The sequence below is a fragment of the Sus scrofa genome, chromosome 2, assembly GCF_054392235.1.
Source record: "Sus scrofa isolate SSC_HxYL_T2T_F1_AM1 chromosome 2, Sscrofa_HxYL_maternal_Yorkshire_Landrace_v2.0, whole genome shotgun sequence".
Lineage (NCBI taxonomy): Eukaryota > Metazoa > Chordata > Mammalia > Artiodactyla > Suidae > Sus > Sus scrofa.
The window spans coordinates 100479980-100500437 of NC_139384.1; the positions used below are offsets into that span (position 1 = coordinate 100479980).

Genomic DNA, 20458 nt, shown 5'->3' on the forward strand with positions numbered 1-20458 from the left:
ATGACTCAAAGTAAATAAAACGTGAAAATTGGGCTACAAGTTGGCATTTACAGCATTTGAAAATGGAAAAAAGGTTGCAAGGGAAGGAAGAAAAATAGAGAAAACGTTATGAGAATGAAGCAAACATTTCAGCTCATGTTTATTCATTTATACTAGTTTAATTTTACACTGCACAGAAATTGAGCTGAAATTTGTAAATCCTGTTACAAACTGGTGTGACTTTAGAAGACAGAAAATAGAACACTTCACAGGGTAATAATAACATTTAGCTTACATGTTCATTCCAGGCATTCCGGGGCCACCTAAAGCATTCAGTGGGGGTCTCATTGCACCTCCATAGTTCTGTAATGATAACCAAGGGTCAGACTACCACAAAACAAAAAAACAAAACCAAAGAGGAGGGGGGAAAGAAAGGAGAGTAGGTTAATGATTTCCCTACATAACTCCTGATGGGATAAGGCCTGTGCAATTCATTCTCTGAAGGGTCCACTCTTGTACTTTTGCTTCTATTTTAACAATTACTTTGGTTCGAGTCTTTTAAAAACCACATGAATATGTATGATCATTGGAACATGTTAAGTGATTAAGGTACAGTTACAATTATAATAGTCAACATATCTTTATTCATCTGATATCCGTATAACAGTGAACTTTACCAAGCAAAACATTTCATAAATCCAAAACTATTTTTAAAGAAAAGACTTAGTCAACATGTTTGAAACTGTCTGACTCAGAAAAATTACATAAAGTCTGAAAACAGACAGGTGCATCCAACATAAAGGTGAATGCAAACTTCTGTTCACAGAGTAATCAAGAGAAAAAAATGTACTAATATACGAATATATCAAATATATGAAGACTAAAGTATCCTTAAAATATGTATGCATGAATTATGATTCAACAGGCTTCTGTCAATATCTACTATGTGCATTAATAGGATAAAAATATGTATGTTTTAACATGCACATCATCTTAGTTTAGTTTCCATAAGGATCAAAAGATTAATTTTAATATTATCATGTTAATATATCTTGACACTTATCAACCACTTTCATGCTGACACCGCTATTCCTCCAACTTTTCTGACTACTCCTCAATTTCCTTTGCTGGCTCCTTTTATTTTGCTAACTTTTCAAATGTTGCTTTTCTCAAAGTGGCTAGAACTTGAAGAATTTAGCATTATTCTAAATAAACAGGCATTTGTGGGTAATCTTATCTGCTACCATTAGTTCAATAATTATTTATATATTTGGAATCTCAAATCATTTATAGTTTGTCACGCTCTCTCTCCTAAGCTCTTAGATAACTCATATTTTAACTTCATGTGGGTTGTTTCTAGATAGATACCATTTCACACTCAACATATCTAAAAGTTGGAGTTCGCCTGATGGCTCAGCGGTTAATGAACCTGACTAGGATCCATGAGGATGAGGGTTTGGTCCTTGGCCTCACTCAGTAGGTTAAGGATCTGGCGTTGCCGTGAGTTGTAGTGTAGGTCACAGACACAGCTTGGATCTGGTGTGGCTATGGTGTAGGCCAGCAGCTGCAGCTCCGATTAGACCCCTAGCCTGGGAACCTCAATATGCCATGGGCGTGGCCCTAAAAAGCAAAAAACCCAAAACAACATACACAAAAACACACAAAAAAATCTAAAAGTAAACTCAATATTATCTTCTCAAGGCTGTATATTGCCTTCCTCATTCAGTTCTACACCTGCCATACAGTAGTTCAGGCCAAGAACCTCTGGGAGCTCCTTGATGTTTCTTTCATTTCAATTGCTGTATCCAGTCAGTTACCAAAGCCTATTGATTGTACCTCTGAAATAGCTCTTTAAATACTGCTTTGCTTCCTATCACTCATCTCTATCGTTTACTGACACTAGTACTATCTTAGTTTCCCTGACTTAGCTCATTCCCCTTCCAATCTATTCTCCATACTGCCTCCAGAACTGTGCTTCTAAAACTCAGTCCTATTATGTCACTTAAAAGCCACAGTAACCCACAACGCCTACCAAAGGCTATTCTTCAGCGTGGTTCTATGATGTTATTCACAGATCAGCCCTAGTCTATCTTTCCTGCCTTCAGTTCTTATAAATTTACCTTCTTCTCCTACTTTCAACTATACTGTCCAGAGGATTGGATTTCTTGTAGTTCAGAAACATGCAGTACACTTTTACACTCATGTTAACTCATCTGCTATGGTCTTCTTTGTAGTAGGTACTAAGATGACAAGGGAATGTTCAATGAGAGAAGGTCTGTTAACACCAGAGAGTAAGCCATAGGTTGTAAATAAATTACCCAGTTTCATGCTCTTCTCATTATTTGCTTTTTCTTTCAGGAAACCTTGTTTGAACATCTCAATTGTGTGTGCTTTGGGATAGGAGAATGGTGTCTATCTACAATGAGTCATTGATTAAAAATATCACTGTTTCTTTTAACCTCTGGATCAAGCGTGGTTGTGTCAGTGGCAGTATTGTTCAGGAGTCTCTGAGAAGAAAGTCATTGGGAACAAAATCTGAATGGTAGAGTGTAACAGCAGTTCTTCACCAAAAAACTGCCCCTCATTTTTGATCTTAGAACATCTGTGCTTTATTTTATCATGGAAAACATTAGTTTTCCTTATAGTTCTGGACATAGAAAGACACTGGCCTGAATCTCTGTTTTTGCCCTATTTTCCCTGCCCCTCCTTCTAGATGTGTGACTGTAGGCCAGTGCTTCTCCCAATGATCCACTCAACCTTAAATTCCTTATCTGTAAAGTGATAATATCATCCCTTTTTTTAAGCTTGTTGGAGGAAAAATGAAATCATGTAAAATACCTACTATAGGATTTCCTGTCGTGGCTCAGCAGAAACGAATCTGACTAGCATCCATGAGGAAGCAGGTTCGATCCCTGGCCTTGCTCAGTGCACTAAAGATCTGGTATTGCTATGAGCTGTGGTGTAGGTCACAGATGCAGCTCAAATCTGGCGATGCTGTGGCTGTGGCGTATGCCAGCAGCTACAGCTCTGATTCAATCCCTAGCCTGGGAACCTCCATATGCCACAGATGCAGGCCTAAAAAAAAAAAAAAAAAGGAAAAGAAAAGAAAAACTATTATAGTGCTTGGTGCATTAAAAGCATGATACTTGGCCCTCCTCCCTGCCTCCCTGAATGTCTTACCACTGTTAATAAGGGGCCAATTTAAACAAGTTGTCTTCTCATTTTCCCTTGAGCCCTCAACTCTTAACAGAATTACATGTTTGTTTACATACTGACTCCCTGACAGAACACGCATATTTATTTTCTCAGTTTTTTTCCTACCGTCTAATGGTTTTTCTTTACATATTTGCATCTTCTACTGAACAATTAGTACCTTGAAGGTAGTGTCTGTTTTACTCAGCTTTGCGTATCTAGTGCTCAAGTATCAAAGTGTGCAAGTGTCATAGGAAATGAGTAAGAAATTATCCAATACATATTTTGATAGTTTCAAGATGTTTTCATTTTGCATATAGTCTGAAGCAAACAGAAAACAGGAAGATAAGAAAGATAACAACTGGCTTTCCAACTGGTAACAAAGGCAGAATGGGAAGAGCTAATTTAGAATCACTGAATTTTAAATCTGATGGCAGCTATACAATTCCATCTGGTTTAATATCTCTCCCAATGCAATGCTCCTGACAAAAGGGCTGTTCAGACTTTGCCTGGAAAGTTTATAAAGAGTTTTTCCATGATTGGACAGTTTAGTTTCTAGGAAGTTCTTTCCTATACTGAGCTAAATTCCATTTCTCATTTTAGATTTGAAAATACAGTATCAGTTTACTCTCTGTACATGAGAGCCTATCACATTTTTCTACCTCACATTACTCCACCCCCAGGACTTAATTTGGAATTCATGATTATGTTCCTACTTGTATATACGTCACTGATCCTTCAGATTTCTAGAAGAACTAGAACTAGTTGGATAGTCTTGTTGAATTTTCCTGTTAATTGTCACATGGTACTTGCTGAGGCGAAGAACACAGGCAAGCCAAGTATATCTTACTATAAAAGCCAAGTAGAAAAATGACTTTAAACATGGTATAGGGGAAGATCTTTTTCTTGATTAAACAGGTAATTTTGCTTTTCTATAGAAAGGATACTGCTATCAATCTAAAAATCATGTATTGCCACTGAACTTAAATTTAAAACAGATTAAGGAGTGGTAAAAATGTGCCAGTATTTGGAGCAAAGTTTTATTTCTTCATACATGCAGTATGTTTTAACATATTTACTATGTTCTAGGTGTGTACTTTTGCCTACATCAGCATTATCTAAGAATCATTAGATTATAGATATTCTAGGAGCTCAATTATTCCAATAGATAACTACTATCATTCTTCACATTGGTCTTCAGATGAAAAAATTTTGGAAATATCAATGATACAGAAGACATGTGTATTTTGTGCATAAAGCTAGAAACAATATTCTAGAACTGTTTCTATAGTTCTGCTATAAAAAAGCAGATGTATTCTGTTCTTGGGTAGCATCTGTATGATTAAATATCTGTTATGAAAGCTGTTTTTCTACTATCTTTTAAGAAACACAGTTAACCCCTATTACAAATCTGTTTATAATCTGTATGTTTTATATATCAGATGTTATGAGTAAATATCTCACAAGAATCCTCTAATTCAAATGATTTTACTTCACTTTTTACCTATTATACCATTTATATGAATATGATTCCTGTTTTCATTTAAGTATATGATATGTGAAAATAATTTGCTTTAACCATAAGTACTTCATATATTGGAATTTTAAAAAGTTGTAGGTATTTCTGGTTTCTGAGCTATTAAGTTCATGCCAAAATACTTTATCCCAAATTATAAAGAAATAGATAGCAAGGATATTAATCCAAATGGAAGAAATAAATTCCTTTCTTTGGGTTTGAATATGCAAAGAAAGAATTCATACTTATATTATAAATTTAGTAAAACTCTTCAATAAGAGATTACTCACTGTTTTCTTATCCTCTGTTGTAATTTACTAAGAACACAAAACACAAACACTTGGCTGGATATTTCTAAAACATAAAGACCAGTATGCTTTTTACTTCTGCATTTTCATATAACTTACATAAGCATTGGTCTATCTTTCAAACACTACAAAACTGACTCAAATCAGACTCTAATTTTTTAAAGTACTGAAAATATTAGTATGGGATGACAAAAGCTCAAAGAGCAGCTAGCTGAAAAGTAAGTGAACAGAATGAAGAATGACTAAATGATAGGTAACAACTTTTGATGTATATTTAAAATATATCTGCTATGAAAATCTTTTGAGGGAAAAAAAATCCCTCAAGTTGTGTACAGTGTAATTGGCTGGCTTAGTTCCTCAAAGACAAAAAGTATATTTAGTCAATATAATATCCTACAGAACTTATAAATTCTAATTGCTATTGATAAATTAATGATGGTTGGACATATACATCATCAATCCCTAACATGAGTAGAAATAGGGAAAAATAAATATATAAATCAGAGTTTTATAAGAGCTTAAGAAAATACATAGGAAATAACTGAGCCTAAATATAAGAAATGGGTTTTTTTCTGACTTTGAGGCTCTCCCAAATAAGTATATAATAGTTTTTTTTTAATGTGATACAGTATCTCTGAAAAATTTGTGCTTCATGTCTCAATATAGTTTGTATATATAGTTGACCCTTGAACAACATGGGTTTGAACTATGCTGGTACACTTATATGTAGATTTTTCTAATATATTATTGGAAAACATTTTGGAGATATTTAACAATTTGAAAAAACTTGCAGAGGAACCACATAATCCAGAAATAGCAAAAAAAAAAAAAAAAAAGGTATCTCATAAAAGCATAAAATGGATATCAAGGTACAAGTCTGTCCTTATAAGGCAAAACTCCGTATTTAATAGGAGTGAAATTTAATATAAAATCAATAATGTGTCAATTATCATACTGTTTTAAAACTTTGCCTTCATGGAGTTCCCGTCATGGCACAGTGGAAACAAATCCAACTAGGAACCATGAGGTTGTGCGTTAGATCCCTGGCCTTGCTCAGTGGGTTAAGGATCTGGCATTGCTGTGAGCTGTGGTGTAGGTTGCAGACATGGCTCAGATTCTGCGTTGCTGTGGCTGTGGTGTAGGCCAGAGGCCACAGCTCCAATTAGACCCCTAGCCTGGGAACTTCCATATGCCATGGGTGTGGCCCTAAAGAAAAAAAGAAAAGCTTTGCTTTCAAAGAACTACATTACTGTGCAGTATGTGCCTTTCTCACTCTTCCTGCCCCAGCGGGAGAAACTGTGTATCAATCTATCATCCCATGTAAGTAGTTTAAAAAATGTAACAATGCTTACAATGCTGTATTGTGAATGTGACTGCAATGCTGTATATCATAAAAATGTTATAACAATTCATTCATTAGTATATAGGCTAGGCTACCATGATGCAACTGCATTGATTATCACACTGGGCTACTGTAAAGCCATTATACTGCTGCTTCTTTGTTATCAGCAGCATAATAAAGAACTGTGTTACCTGTAGATAAATAGGAAATTTTCCACAGTACTTTTTCATTTTGATGTCCAGTGTTAGAAATACATGTATTATCTCCAGTGTTTTGTATAATTTAAGACAATATTAATGTAAATACTGATAGATGATTCATCTTGTAAGCAGATGATGTAAACTTATGGTATTGATAAATATAGTACAGTACTATAAATGTATTTTCTTATGATTTTCTTAATAACAGTTTCTTTAGATTATTAGAATACAGTATACAATATATATATAATATACAAAATAGGCATTAACTGTTTGTTATTGATAAGGCTTCCAGTTAGCAGTAGGCTATTAATTTTTAAGGAGCCAAAAGTTGCACATGAATTTTCAATTGCACAGGGGTTTGGTGCCCCTAACTCCCACATTATTCAAGGGTCAACTATTTATATGTTGGCTAGAAAACTCCTACGTCTACATTACATTTACCTGGGTGTTAGATTCTTAATTCTGACTCATTTTGACACAGAATATTTAACTTTTAAAAAGCAGATACATGAAACAAGCTCCTAAAACTGTCACTTAAAAAGACTATTCTTAGAATAAAGAAAGTAAATTAATTCACTCTTTTAACTGGTGATATGATACACTAACCTCTAGCTTAGGAGGAAGAAATTTAAAATTCTGAATTCTGGATTAGTTTCTTTGAAATATAACATTACAAGATTAATTTATACCCCATGCAGTTTTCTCAAGAGACAAAAGGATATTTTAGCTAAAATGTGTGATACCCTGGAACAGAATACTTTAAAATGTTATTAATAGCTCAAATAGGCTCAATTTTGATGTGGACTTCTGGGAAATTTTGATAGAGGAGTAGGCTAACATCTAATGTATACTGATAGAATTAGGCATGTCCCGTAAAAGCCATTTTAACATTTATTTCTAAATGGTTCTCTATTGTTTGCATATTTTGTAAAGAAATATGGTAGTATATAATAAACCGTTAATGGTATTCTATAAAGACTTATAGAAATATATTTAATGCTGCTTACTAGATTTAATTCAGTCAACTAGGTTTTATTTAACTGTCTTACACAGCTATCTTTTATAATACTTGACACCATTTTTCTTATTTCCTTAATACAACTAACAAAAAGGTAATAGTTGATCTTTTTTTAATAGTAATTACTACTGTGTATTTTCTCCCATGTACCAAAGGCATATGTGGTAGCCTCTGTTAAAACAGGGTTTATTGTTACAGCAATTTGGACACGTCATAGATAATAGGTCCTCAAGAACCTAACAACCATGTTATATTAAGCCTTGAATGAATATAAGCACATACAGCACATAATGTAGTCTGTATAAAAAGCAAAAAACTCAGCCTCTAGCTTCCTGCACTGATTATTTACCTGTGGTCCTAAGGGCACCATTCCTCTTGGAGGAGTCATTCTCTGCATTGGCCCACCCATATTTGGATGTCCTAAAAAGAGAAAGAGTGTGATGATATCAGCAGTGTAATGACAATGAGTGCTAAACCAGAGGCTGTAGCCTCCTCTCTGCCTAGTGTTGCATCTTATTTACTAAGGGACTGATTCATTTCTATCACCTCATTCTGGCTTCCTTACCACTACCTATCCACACTCTCCATCAATGTCTTGAAATTTTCTTCCCACTCTGTGTTGAATTAAATCGCTCACACCATATGCTCCTTTTTCCTTGGAACAGTGTAATAGAGCCACACATAACTGTTAGAAATTATATAAAAGTTTTTAGAAGTTACTAGTCAAAATAAGGGTTTTAGAAATTTAATATTCTGTTTCTTACATTATCACTGCCTTCACTATCATGCATGATTAAGAGGTGAAAATATAATCACTTGGCCATGCTACCTACAAAAACGCAACTGGTATAATTATGGAAAGTCTATACAAAGAAAATCTTCCTCAAAAAATACAGGATTTCCTTTGAGATTCTGCACATCAATTTTACTTTTACTTCAGAGTAGTCACCTTGTTGTCGAGTTGGGTCCATTCCACTGGGAAGTAATGGCTGACTTCCTGGGACACCTCCAAGTGCCTAGCGTATTTAGTAAAATAAAATAAAAAGTAGTATTGTAACAATTTATAAAATAAGTGCTTTTAAAAGTATTTAAAAATTTCTACAATTAAAGGATGCATTTCAGTATTTCATAAAATTTCTTATATTTCACACTCATTTATGAATTGTACAAGTCTGTACACCCAGTGTAACTTCATAGTTTTAAAAATATTATACTTGTCCCAATTTTGTGGCAAACAAAATTGGCATTTGGGGGGAACAAAATATAGTCAAAAGCTGTCCTACTTCCTCCTGAGAAGTACAATGCCCATCCCCAAAATAAATTTACTAAAGATATTAAAATAACTAATTTTGCTTTTAAAATGAAAGTTCTTTCTACAGAGTATTCTACTGATTGGGGTTGAAATGGCAAGACTAAAATGCCAAGGGGCCAATGAATGTTATTTTGGGTAGTTATATTTTCCCTAAAACTATTTAGAAAAATAATACTCCAGCTAAGCTCAAACAATTTGGATGAATGGAAAGAGATCTAAAAGTGAAATGAGGTAGAGATTAATAGACAGGGTTTATTTTATGCTGGTGTGTGATACCGGGTACATACTGAATTAGAAATTCTAATAGTCATTGAGCAGCACTTAGAGTTGGACCAAGCTATAAATGATTTAAACAAACTGATCTGACGTAGCATGTATGTATACACATATATGTATAATCCTGACAATTGGCTGGCATTTCTATAAAGGTTTAATAATTTACCTTAAGTAGGAATATTTTGTCTAATTAGCTTAAAATTTCAAATATTTCAAAAGAAATTTGATATTAAAGAATTTATATATCCAGATCAGAACTGCTTGCTTAATTGTCATCATTGGGATGCAGTAGAGAGCTGCCAATTTTAAGAATTTTTCAAACATTTCTGTAATCTTTGATTTTTTGTTTATAAGCACACCCAACGCCTATTTGAGTTCCTTCTAAATGATCTATTTTAGGCTTACTTTTCCAGACTAATTCCCTGCCACTGCCCACAAAGACATTCTAACTTTCAGTTCTACCATAATTCTTTCATTTTTTTTTCCAATTCTTGAACTCAATCAACAATACCTAAATGGGAACCGTTTAAGGCGAAAGCAAAACAAAAGTAAACACAAACTAAAATTAAACTATCTCTCCCAAGGTCAGAAACCCTTAAGTGCTTATTCTGACGTATTTTAGATCTCAGTTGAGGGATCACTTTCTAAGAAAGTTCTTCCATATAATCCCAGTTTGGGAGAAGTTCTCCTTCTGTATGCTTTAAGATATGAATATATTTTTAAAAATTTTGAACTTATAGAAAAATTGCATAAACAGTACAAAGGATTCCCACATACCCTAAAACTGATTGCCCCAACAGTTAACATTTCACCACATCTGGCCCTTGAGAGCAAGTTGTAGATATTTTGCCTCTTCACCTCTTAAGTACTAGAGAGTACAGTTCCCTAAACAAGAATATTCTCCTACACAACCACAGCACAACGCTCGAAGTCAGGAAATTGACATTGATGCAATGCTACCATCCCAAAACACACAGGCCTCATTTAAATTTTGCTATTTGTCTCAGCAATGTTCCTTTTATCTCTGTGGGACCAGGATCTCATGGAACACATATTGCATTTAGTTGCCATGTCTCTCCGTGCTCTTCGAAGTCTTTTCCTTAGTCCTTCTCTACCATCTCCTGAATAGTTTTGGAGAATGATTCTTAAATTTGAGATGATCCTTTGAAGTGTCTTCATGACCCAGACACGGGTCATATTTTCTTAGAAGGAATACTGCAGAAATGATGCTATACTCTTCTCCACGTGTCACACCAGAGGGCGCGTGATGTTTACTCATCCCACTACTGTTGCCGTTAACCTTTACTATCTCTTTGTGTTGGTGTTGGCATGATTTCTACAACATTAGATCATTACTTTTCCCCTTTGTAATTGATTATTTTTAATATTAGAGCTATTCCAAGACTACCAACATCCCATTTCTCATCAGTATTTTATCAACTCATCAGCCTCAGCATCTACAGAAAACTTCTAAGCACTATGATAGCTGCCAAACAGAAATATTCCATGTCTATCATTCTTTTTATGCTTATTAGCTGTCATCCCACTGAAAGGAACAGCTCTCCCTTCTTACTGATTCATTGACTGATGCTTAGAGATTCCTATTCTAATCTTTTACTATAACCATTCATTTCACTATTCAAATATCCAAAATTTGGCCAGTGGGAGGCTCTTCAAGCTGGCTCTTTTATCATTTTGACGTATTCCCATCATATTTTGTACATTTCTTTACTGGTACAAGATGTTTCATGTTCATTTCATACTCTTGCTGGGCTAGCTCTGTAACTGGACCTTTCTACAAAGGGCCCTCATTCCTTCTAGGGGAGGTCAGCATGTTAGGCACCAAGATCTGGGTTCTTAATGTGTTCACTGTTAGCTGACCACACTGCTTTTCGGCTCTCTCGGTAAATGCTGCATTCAAAAATCTATATGTACATGTACACACAGATATGCACATATGCCTACTTAGGACTAATTCCATATCTGTGTGTTTGTGTGTATGCTACATACCTATACCATAAATTCATACACTCTAACTCAATTCCAACCTAAAATTGGAATTATTTTTAGCTTTCTTCTTTCTTATGTAAATATTTTCCCCAACGGTGAGAAATCTGGCATTCATTATCTTTAACATCTTATTTCTTTGCTCAATCAATGTATTCATTTGCTTAATATAACCAATCTTCTGATCATGATGGCCATTTTTTCTCTCTGGCACTCCTCTCTGCCTCCTTGAATGTGTTAGCATGAAGAGGAGTTAAGGGCTTTTATGTGCTTTTATAGAATCTTACATCTTAGTTTTATAAAACTTAAATATGATCATGGCTTATTTTTCTCTGTATCCCCAATAGACTGTAAGATCAGAGAATGTGGATCCTATCTGTGCCTATTGATTAAGAGTAATAAATGTTTACCGAAAAAATAAAAGAAATATAGTTTACACTGGACTGTTTTAGGAATCATCAATGATAATGTCATAAGAACGGACTGGATTTCAAGAAGTGAGAAGAAAAAAGACCAAAAAATCAAAGATATAATTTTCATTAAACACTAAGAAGAGGTAGGAAAGGAAATAAATTGAATAGGTATGAAATTAGCAAGGGGACCAACATTTTAGAATGCATAAAGGGAGTTTCAAGAAGAAAAATAGTCATATTGTCAAAAGTTACAAATAAGCGAATTAGGAGGAGGGCTGAAAATATATGTAATCAATACTATCTTCAATTGTGAGTTTGAAGTTCTTGCTTTTTTTAAGTCTCTAACTGGTTTGAGTTGTATACTCTGATTTTGAATTTATAATTCTCATTGGTGACACCGTGTTTTATTACCATTTTCTTCAAAAATTTAGTTTTCTTATTTATCTTGTAATGTTAGAACCAAGTCTTTCTGTTTCTCTTATTACTTAAAAATATTTCATCCTATAGAAATCTTGATCAATGTCAAGCTGTCTTTAAAACTGAGTGTCTTTACCCAAATTTAACTCTTTAGTCACCAGTATTTGTCTTTTGGTAAGTCAAATCTCTGTTAAAACATTTTTATCAGTCCCAGGATGATCAGATGATGGTTTTATGTATTGAAAAGCCACAGTTACTAGATTCTTTAAAACTTTAGTATCAGGAAAAACAAATCTATACATTTTGTGGGTTGATATAAATTTGCATGTTTGTCAACATGTTACATGTATCCCAAAGAGACTTAATTAGTTACTCATTTCGGCACATATTCTTTGTTCTGTAAAAGATTTTCACTCTGACAGAGGCAGTAACACTATTAATGAGGATGCTTAATAATAACAAACATAATATCAACAGTAATGCAGGAGTTCCCTTTGTGGCTCAGCAGAAATGAATCCAACTAGTATCTATGAAGGTGCAGATTCGATCCCTGGCTTTGCTCAGTGTTAAGGATCCAGCGTAGCCCTGAGCTGTGGTGTAGTCTGCAGACAAAGCTTGGATCCCGCATGGCTGTGGTGTAGGCCAGCAGCTGCAGCTCTGATTCGACCCCTAGCCTGGGAACTTCCATATGCCGCAGGTGCACCCCTAAAAAAGTAAAACAAAAACAATAATATATACTTGTGAGCCAGTCTGTCTGTGCCAAGAACTGTGCTAAGTTCTTTATTATTTCCCTCAATGCCTATAATAATCCCATAAGATTATTATAAATCCTTTCTGATGATGAGAAACTGAGGTTTAATACAGAAATAAGTTTGTTAACTTGTCCATGATTATACTATTAGTAAATAGCAGAGCTAGGACTTCAAATCAGATCAATGTATTCCACAAGTTCTATAAGATAAGTCTGAAATCTTAGGATTTAAAGTAAATGAAATAATAAAATGTTATTAAATGTTTTTTAATAATAAATGAAGTAATTTCTTGCACAAAAAATTACTTAGTTTACAAAGGATTCATCATATAATTCCAATGGTGAGCCCCTCTAGGAACTTAAGATTCTGGTATATATTTCCTCGAATACTGTTAATGTATATAGTCTGCTCACAAAGACTAAATGCCCAGTGATGATTAAAAAATAGTGAATTTATCAATGCCTTTATGACTCAGTTAACAATTTTGACCTACCAAAAATTCTTTAATGGGCCCCCTCAATTACTTGAAATGAGGTAGAATCAAATACAAGAAAATCTGAAACTAGAAAGGAGTTTAGAAATATCTGATCCACTCTCATTTAATCTGTAAGAAAAGCAAGGACTGAAAAAGTTAAGTGACTTGCTCAGGGTCATACAATGCTGGGCATTACTGGCATTTGGACCTAAGATACTCAACACATTGAGGTCCCGCCAACAGCACCACTGTCATTTTTCTTCTGTAAAGAGGCAATATAAGTAGAAAAGATACTAAAATGAAGAAATGTGACATTTCGGTGTGGAAAGACATTTGTCTCCAAAGCACAAGTGACATAGACATTTACTTATTTTTATTTTTTCTGTACCTCAACTGTGGTAACTGCTCTGTCCAGTATAGTAGCACTGCCACTTGTGGCTACTTAAATTAGAATAAAGTTAAAAATTTGATTCCTCAGTCACACCAGCCACATTTCAAATGCTCAAAGGTGCTCAAAGTACTAGAACTACTGCATATAACGATGCAGATACAGAACACTTCTCTCACCCTAGAAAGTTCTGTTGTATATTAGAATGCCAGTTCCATAAGAGAGGGACTCCCATTAGTTTGTTTTCCAAAGTATCCCCCATGGAGAATGGTGCCTGGCACACAGTAAACTGAACAAATATTGGTTGAATAATTGAATATTTCAGAGAGTGATTTTTGTATGGCGCTAAAAAATTTCCAATCACATGTATAATGAATTTTTTTTATTGGTTTATGTCCAAAATGGGAATATCTATGCCAAAAATGCTGTAAGATAATGAGATATGTTTTGGCAAAAGAAGTAAATGTACCAAAAAGCTGTACCACTAACTTAAATTGAGTAAGATGTCAGGCAAAAAATGTCTGTGCTATTTTGAATTTGTTAATTTCCTTTGTCCTGCAAAGGTAGAAAATAATTGGAAAAGATATATATCTCAGGACATGTTCATAAATCAAAGTCATAAGGAAATAATACATTTTGCATTGCGTTTCATTGGATTTAAAATAACAATTTAAATACTTTAACAGTATAATTAACACAATAAAAAAATGACAGTGATAGAAAGGAATGTTTTAAACTTGTCAAACTATTTTATGCTTTCATATAACCACTGATTTATATTAAACAGGCAGGACATAGTTAATTTTAGAGTTTAAAATTTTCTATAGTCATCTTTTTTACAATTTCAGTTATAAGGCCCTTATTATTTATTCAGTAAGGAACATATTTCTCTTTATGCAGCTGAAGTCCTTATCTTATGTTTTCATATTAATATCGTTAAATAAAGGTCAAATTCTAAACATGAAAAACTTTACAAAGACAAAATTATTAAGAAAGGAACATGCTAAATAGTATTTATTCTGAAAATAGAACATGTAAGGAAAAATAAGTATAGTATGTTATAAAATATTGGTAATATAGGGGAATATAGTAAATTTATTTTCAGTATATTAGTACATGTCCCAGTAACTTTTTTCTGCCCAAATGCCTGCTGATTTTTCCCTATCTGAAGTGAAGAAAAGTCTTTTAAAGATTGCCTATCCTTAACAACCACTATGTTTTTCCTTGTATCATGTATAGTAAGAACTATATATTAACATTAATAAAGAATAATCTTATATATCAAATAACCAAAAGAATAAAATATCCGTACTTTAATTTATGCATATAATTAATATTATATTTATCCAATCACAAATGAAATTCCTATTTAATGGAAACTTGAAAAATGCAGGAATAGAAAAATTTCTAATCCTACCACCCAAAAATAAAGGATATAGTCATTAGTCTTTTTGACGTGTGTGTGTGTGTGTGTGTTGTGGGGCAGGAAGAGTGTTGAGTGGTGGAAATGAATTTGTATAGTAATATGGCAAGGGTGACAAACTATCTTTTGTGCCTTTTTTACATTTGGTAATAGATCACAGAGAATTTTTTTCATATCAATAAATTTAATTCTATAACATGCCTTTAAATAGCTGCATACTATTTCATCATTTGGATATACCATAATTTATTTAACCACTCATTTGTCTATTATTGGACAAATATCTTTGAGAGTTTCAGTAGAACGGTTATATGTAGTGTGCTTTTATTTATTTATTTATTGTCTTTTTGCCATTTCTTGGGTTGCTCCTGCAGCATATGGAGGTTCCCAGGCTAGGGGTCTAATCAGAGCTGTAGCTGCCAGCCTACGCCAGAACCACAGCAATGCAGGATCCGAACCACGTCTGCGACCTATACCATGGCTCATGGCAATGCCGGATCCTTAACCCACTGAGCAAGGCCAGGGATTGAACCTGAAACCTCATGGTTCCTAGTCAGATTCATTAACCACTGAGCCACAATGGGAACTCCTGTAGTGTGCTTTCAGAATGTTGAAATCAGTTTTAGAATTTAAAATGGCCAGTTGCATTAACTATGTTATTTCAGAGTTTCAGGAATGGTGAGAAATGGAGTATAAATTCTCAAAATTCTGTAAGATCAATAAAGCAGAAGTTTATTCAGGTGTCACTTGTTAATAGTCTCTATTTATGGCTGTCTTGGTTTCCTTAGCATAATATTGAATAAATACTATTAATTTTTCAGATTAAGCATTTTATCTATGAGAAGCATAAAGACCTCCAGGTTATAGCTGCCTCAACACCACCAACCTATTTTGACAGCTGAACAAATTCCAATTTCTGTGTTCCTGCATAGATATTCTTTGCTATCTTGTATATTTCTGTAATTTTACTTGTGTTTCATCATTTTAGATACTATTACCTTCCTGCATTTTGGGAGCATAGTGATATTATACCATGTTCCAAATATGCAGAGTATAAGCCATTGTGGATTTAGTCCAGAACCATGAAAACCAGATCAGAAGAACTTAAAAAAAAATAGTCTAATCATTGGTAATTATAAATTCTGGAGAATCTGTTACCTATTCAAAATTATTAGTTAATACAACTGAAGAAGCTAACAGTAATTTGTAATTTGTAATTTTCTTAGCTTATGAGCATTTAAAATAAAGACTAAATTACTAACTAAATTTAAAACAATATATTCATTTTTACATATATCATTCAAAATAATTACTAAAAATAGCTTGGTTAATTCTACTTTAATGACTACATAATGGAATTGAAGGACTGTTTTGTTGTTTGAAAAGGTCACGCTCCTAAGTAGTTAAAACATTTCCTAAAACGATGTTTATACTAAAAAATTTGCTAAAAAATTAAAAAAATAGTGTAAATGTAAATTATTATACGTTTGAAAGATAGGTGTCTATATTAATGAAGTTTAACTCTATATGGTGTTGGGGCAAAAAAATTCCACTCAGAGAAGAGTACAATTGTTTTAAAATATACTTAAAGTCTATTTAAAATTATTTAGAAAAAAATAACCTGTATCATAACTCTTTATTTCCTCTAACTTTTTAATTGCCTCTTTTAAAACCCAAAGGCTTTATATACTTGTTCTTAAAAAATTCAAACAATCTAGATTTACAATTCCATAGCCCATTCCTCTTTGTAAAAACATGTCTTTTATTATGTCAGTTTCTCTAGCTATGGAACTCAGCTTAGTAGCTCATACACAGCAGGCATTTCAACAATGTCAAATGGATGCAATTCCAATAATTCTATGAGATGTTCATTATTCATATGGAATAAATGGAATCAGAAAAAGTCTAACACACTTGTACAAGAAATTCACATTTCCCTAATTGAGATTTTTACAAACCTGTTACAGCGATGGATGGGCTATCTGAAACACCATCAAATGCCAATGAAAGATATAACTGTCTGTCCTTAAAAAAGAAATTTAATAGACTCAGGCATCTGTAAGTAGATCTAACTGTTGATATACACAGGTTCACCCACAGAGACAATAATATTCCTACATGTTGAAAGAAACACTTAGCATCTTTGCGTCTCCCTTTCCCATTTCATGCCATGTTCCCCTGGCCCTATGTACTCAATGCAGATTCAGTCTGAAGGAGAAAACTCCTCCAACTGCTAATGTGAGGACTTCCAGCACTGCAACCATGAGGTGACCAGCACTGCTGCCTGCTTAAAGGTCTCCCTGGGGGTGAATATGGGTGCTGGCACGCCTTGCTGTGCATTAGAAGCAGAGAACACCAGCAGCTGGGACACTTCAAGGACACTACACAATTTCAAAGAGTTAGGAGAAGAGACGCAGAACTCCATTGTTATCAAATGCGCTATCAAAGAAAGCACAGCATTCTTGTTCTACTTTGGGTCAGGAAGGAAGCGGAAATTTTAAAAACATGAAAAAGAATTTATTGTGATAACAGGGTTTATTTTAGATCTGAGATAATAAGTATACAGAGAATAAAGAAAGTGACAAAAAAGTATCTTGACATAAATATTCCATATGCTTAAACATTTAAGTAATTTTTCCTGTGATACACACACACACACACACACACATTATCTCCATCCTAAAATTAAAGTATAAGCTACCTGCAAGTAAAAACTGTGCTTTATTCTGTTTAGCAAATAAATATAATATTGATAAACTGTTTGAGGACAGAAGTCTATGAAATATCAGAGCTCTTGTAGGTAAATTCGTTGGATGATCTACTGTTAACTATTAACAGAGCTAACCCTTCTAGAAGCAGCTAATTATATGCCTGCTATGCCACTATAATTGGGTAAAATTGATACCAATGTTAAGCTGCATTACTGAAACTAATAAAAATGAACTTAAGTATGTTCATAGAAAATTGTATTGCCATTCTTTACAGTATAATCAGCATTTACTGAAACTATATATGTTTTAAAAGTTAGGTTCAAAGTATATGGTAGACTCCAAGGGTCAGCAAACTTTTTCCTGTAAAGATCCAGATAATAAGTATTTTAGTGTTGCAGGCCACATATGGTCTCCATTTTCACCTTCAAATCTGCTATTGCAGTGTAAAAGCAGCCACAGATAATGTATTACTGAATGAACTCTGGGCTCTAGTTTGCCAATCCTTGATGTAGATTATGTATCACTCTAAGCAGCATTAAATGGGATGAAGGATAATTTAATATTTTATAGGAAAGAAATATTTGTGACATTTTCAAGATTTTTATTGATTCTTAAGTACACAAACACACACATCCCAAACTTAAGCAGCACACAGAAATCTTACCTGGTTAGGTATCCTCAGTGGGGGCCTTGGACCTCCAGGATATCGAGGTGACATAAAAGGCTATGGAAGTAAAACAAAACAACCAAAAAACCACAATGTAAAAACAGATCTGAAAATAAACTGCTTTAAAGAGTTTTAAAATTATACAAAACTAAATCAATTTACTTCCTTATCCTGGCTGCTTTCGGGAGAATAAATACTTTTAACAAAAACTACCTTCCTATTTTTTATTTTGTAGAATATCTGCAAGAATTTTCAAAGAGAGTGTAAAATAATCAAAGATGACTAAAGTAACAGTGGCAAAATTTTAAAAAAATGTCAATTATAATTAAGGTGATGCTATCTAATTGGCAAAAAGTTAGGATTAAGAAATTTATGCAACTGAATCTTAGTAAAGACTTCAGGAAGACTGGCACAGCATTATATAAACTGGATTCTGAGTATATACTTTTCACTGAATTATCCAATTTGGTTATCATTTTCCTTTAATAATTTTAAAGCTGTCAGGCTTCTTCATCTTTGCTTTTGTAGTTTTGTTTAAAATGGTAAAGAAATTTCCCTTCCAAGGGTCTTTTGTGGTTAGAAGAGCTTTGGTTTTCCTTCATTTGTTATAATTAAAAATTGATTGTAAATTTTAAAGTTGAAATTTCTTTGCATATTTTGAGCCTAGCAAAGTATGAGCTGTGTACTTATTTTAAACAATCATTTAAAAAGTTGATGTATAGTGTGTTTACAATGTTGTGTTAGTTTTGGATGTATAGCAAAGTGATTCAGTTATACACATACATTTTTTTTCAGATTCTTTTCCATTGTATGCTATTACAAGATATTGAATATAGTTCCCTGTGCTATATAGCAGATTCTTATTTATTTTATATATAATACTGTGTGTATGTTATATGTACTACTAACAAAAGAAAAAAATGACTTTATACTAAAACTCAAGTCAATTTATCTTGTTGGATGAATCAGAGGCTACTAAGTTGACTGTCAGTTCCAAAACTGTCTGAAAAATATCCTGAAGGTATCATTTTAATGATTGTTTAATGTTAAGTGGAAGGAGAATATTTTTGATCACTCAGATTTGGGCATCAAATTTTTAAAAGTTTACTTCTAAAATTAAAAATTCAATTTCTATAGAAAAGCAGAAGTTCATATATATCTATATCTATATATCTATATAGATATATAGATACACACACACACACACACACACACACACACACACACATGAAAGTTCCCGGGCTAGGGGTTGAATCGGAACTGTGGCTGATGGCCTACACCACAGCCACAGCAAAGTGGGATCCGAGCTGCATCTGTGACCTACACCACAGCTCATGACAATGCAGGATCCTTATCCCACCGAGCAAGGCCAAGGATCGAACCCACATCCTCATGGACACTAGCCAGGTTCGTAATCCACTAAGTCACAACAGGAACCCCCCCATTTAATTAATTACAATGCACAATTACATGTGATATAACCAAATTATCAACTCTAAAGGGCTGAATATTAAGTAAAATATCAAGAATGAATTCATAGAGAAGTTAACAACAGGAGTTCCTGTTGTGGCACAGTGGAAACGAATCCGACTAGTATCCATGAGGATGCAGGTTCAATCCCTGGCCTCACTCAGTGGGTCAGGGATTCAGCATTGCTGTGAGAGCTGTGGTGTAGGTCATGGAGGCAACTGGGATACCGCGTTGCTGTGGCTGTGGTGAGGACTGGCAGCTACAGCTCTAATTCGACCTCTAGCCTGGGAACTTCTACAGCTGAGGGTGCAGCCATAAAAAGCAAAAAAAAAAAAAAAAGAAAAGAAAAGAAACAAAAAAGAAACAAAAAAAACCCTAATTTATCAAAGGCACGAGTAAGCCAAATCTATAATACTTTACATAATTGCACATTTATAATGCAATTTCTACAAATATTTTTAGAAATTAGACCTGCAGTTCATGGCTATAGATATTTTCCAGGGTTATTTTAAAAGCAGCATCTGAAAAATAAAATCCTAACAATTTTATGTGGTATAGACTTTAAGTTGTTTTGGAGGGTCTGACAAAC

At 33.8% G+C, this 20458-nt stretch overlaps 1 protein-coding gene and 1 long non-coding RNA gene across 23 annotated transcripts in view; one reads left to right on the forward strand and one right to left on the reverse strand.

Moving 5' to 3' along the window:
- The window catches only part of LOC146405613 (uncharacterized), a 95710-nt gene extending 79786 nt beyond the window's left edge, over nucleotides 1–15924 (forward strand). For 2 of the 3 annotated variants that reach the window (XR_014838165.1, XR_014838167.1), the window contains one exon: nucleotides 2338–3090. This is a non-coding gene — a long non-coding RNA (uncharacterized LOC146405613). Of the gene's footprint in view, nucleotides 1–2337; nucleotides 3091–15842 lie in introns of those variants that run through there. The other variant, XR_014838166.1, reaches the window with a different exon arrangement.
- The window catches only part of SSBP2 (single stranded DNA binding protein 2), a 312577-nt gene that overhangs the window by 47713 nt on the left and 244406 nt on the right, over nucleotides 1–20458 (reverse strand). For 11 of the 20 annotated variants that reach the window (XM_085013956.1, XM_085013945.1, XM_085013963.1 and 8 more), the window contains 4 exons: nucleotides 18397–18456; nucleotides 8508–8574; nucleotides 7908–7978; nucleotides 275–342 (listed from right to left, as the gene is read on the reverse strand). In XM_085013956.1, coding sequence (XP_084870082.1) covers nucleotides 275–342; nucleotides 7908–7978; nucleotides 8508–8574; nucleotides 18397–18456 — 266 coding nt within the window. Of the gene's footprint in view, nucleotides 1–274; nucleotides 367–3310; nucleotides 5681–6950; nucleotides 7979–8507; nucleotides 8575–18396; nucleotides 18457–20458 lie in introns of those variants that run through there. The other 9 variants (XM_085013955.1, XM_085013943.1, XM_085013960.1 and 6 more) reach the window with 3 other exon arrangements.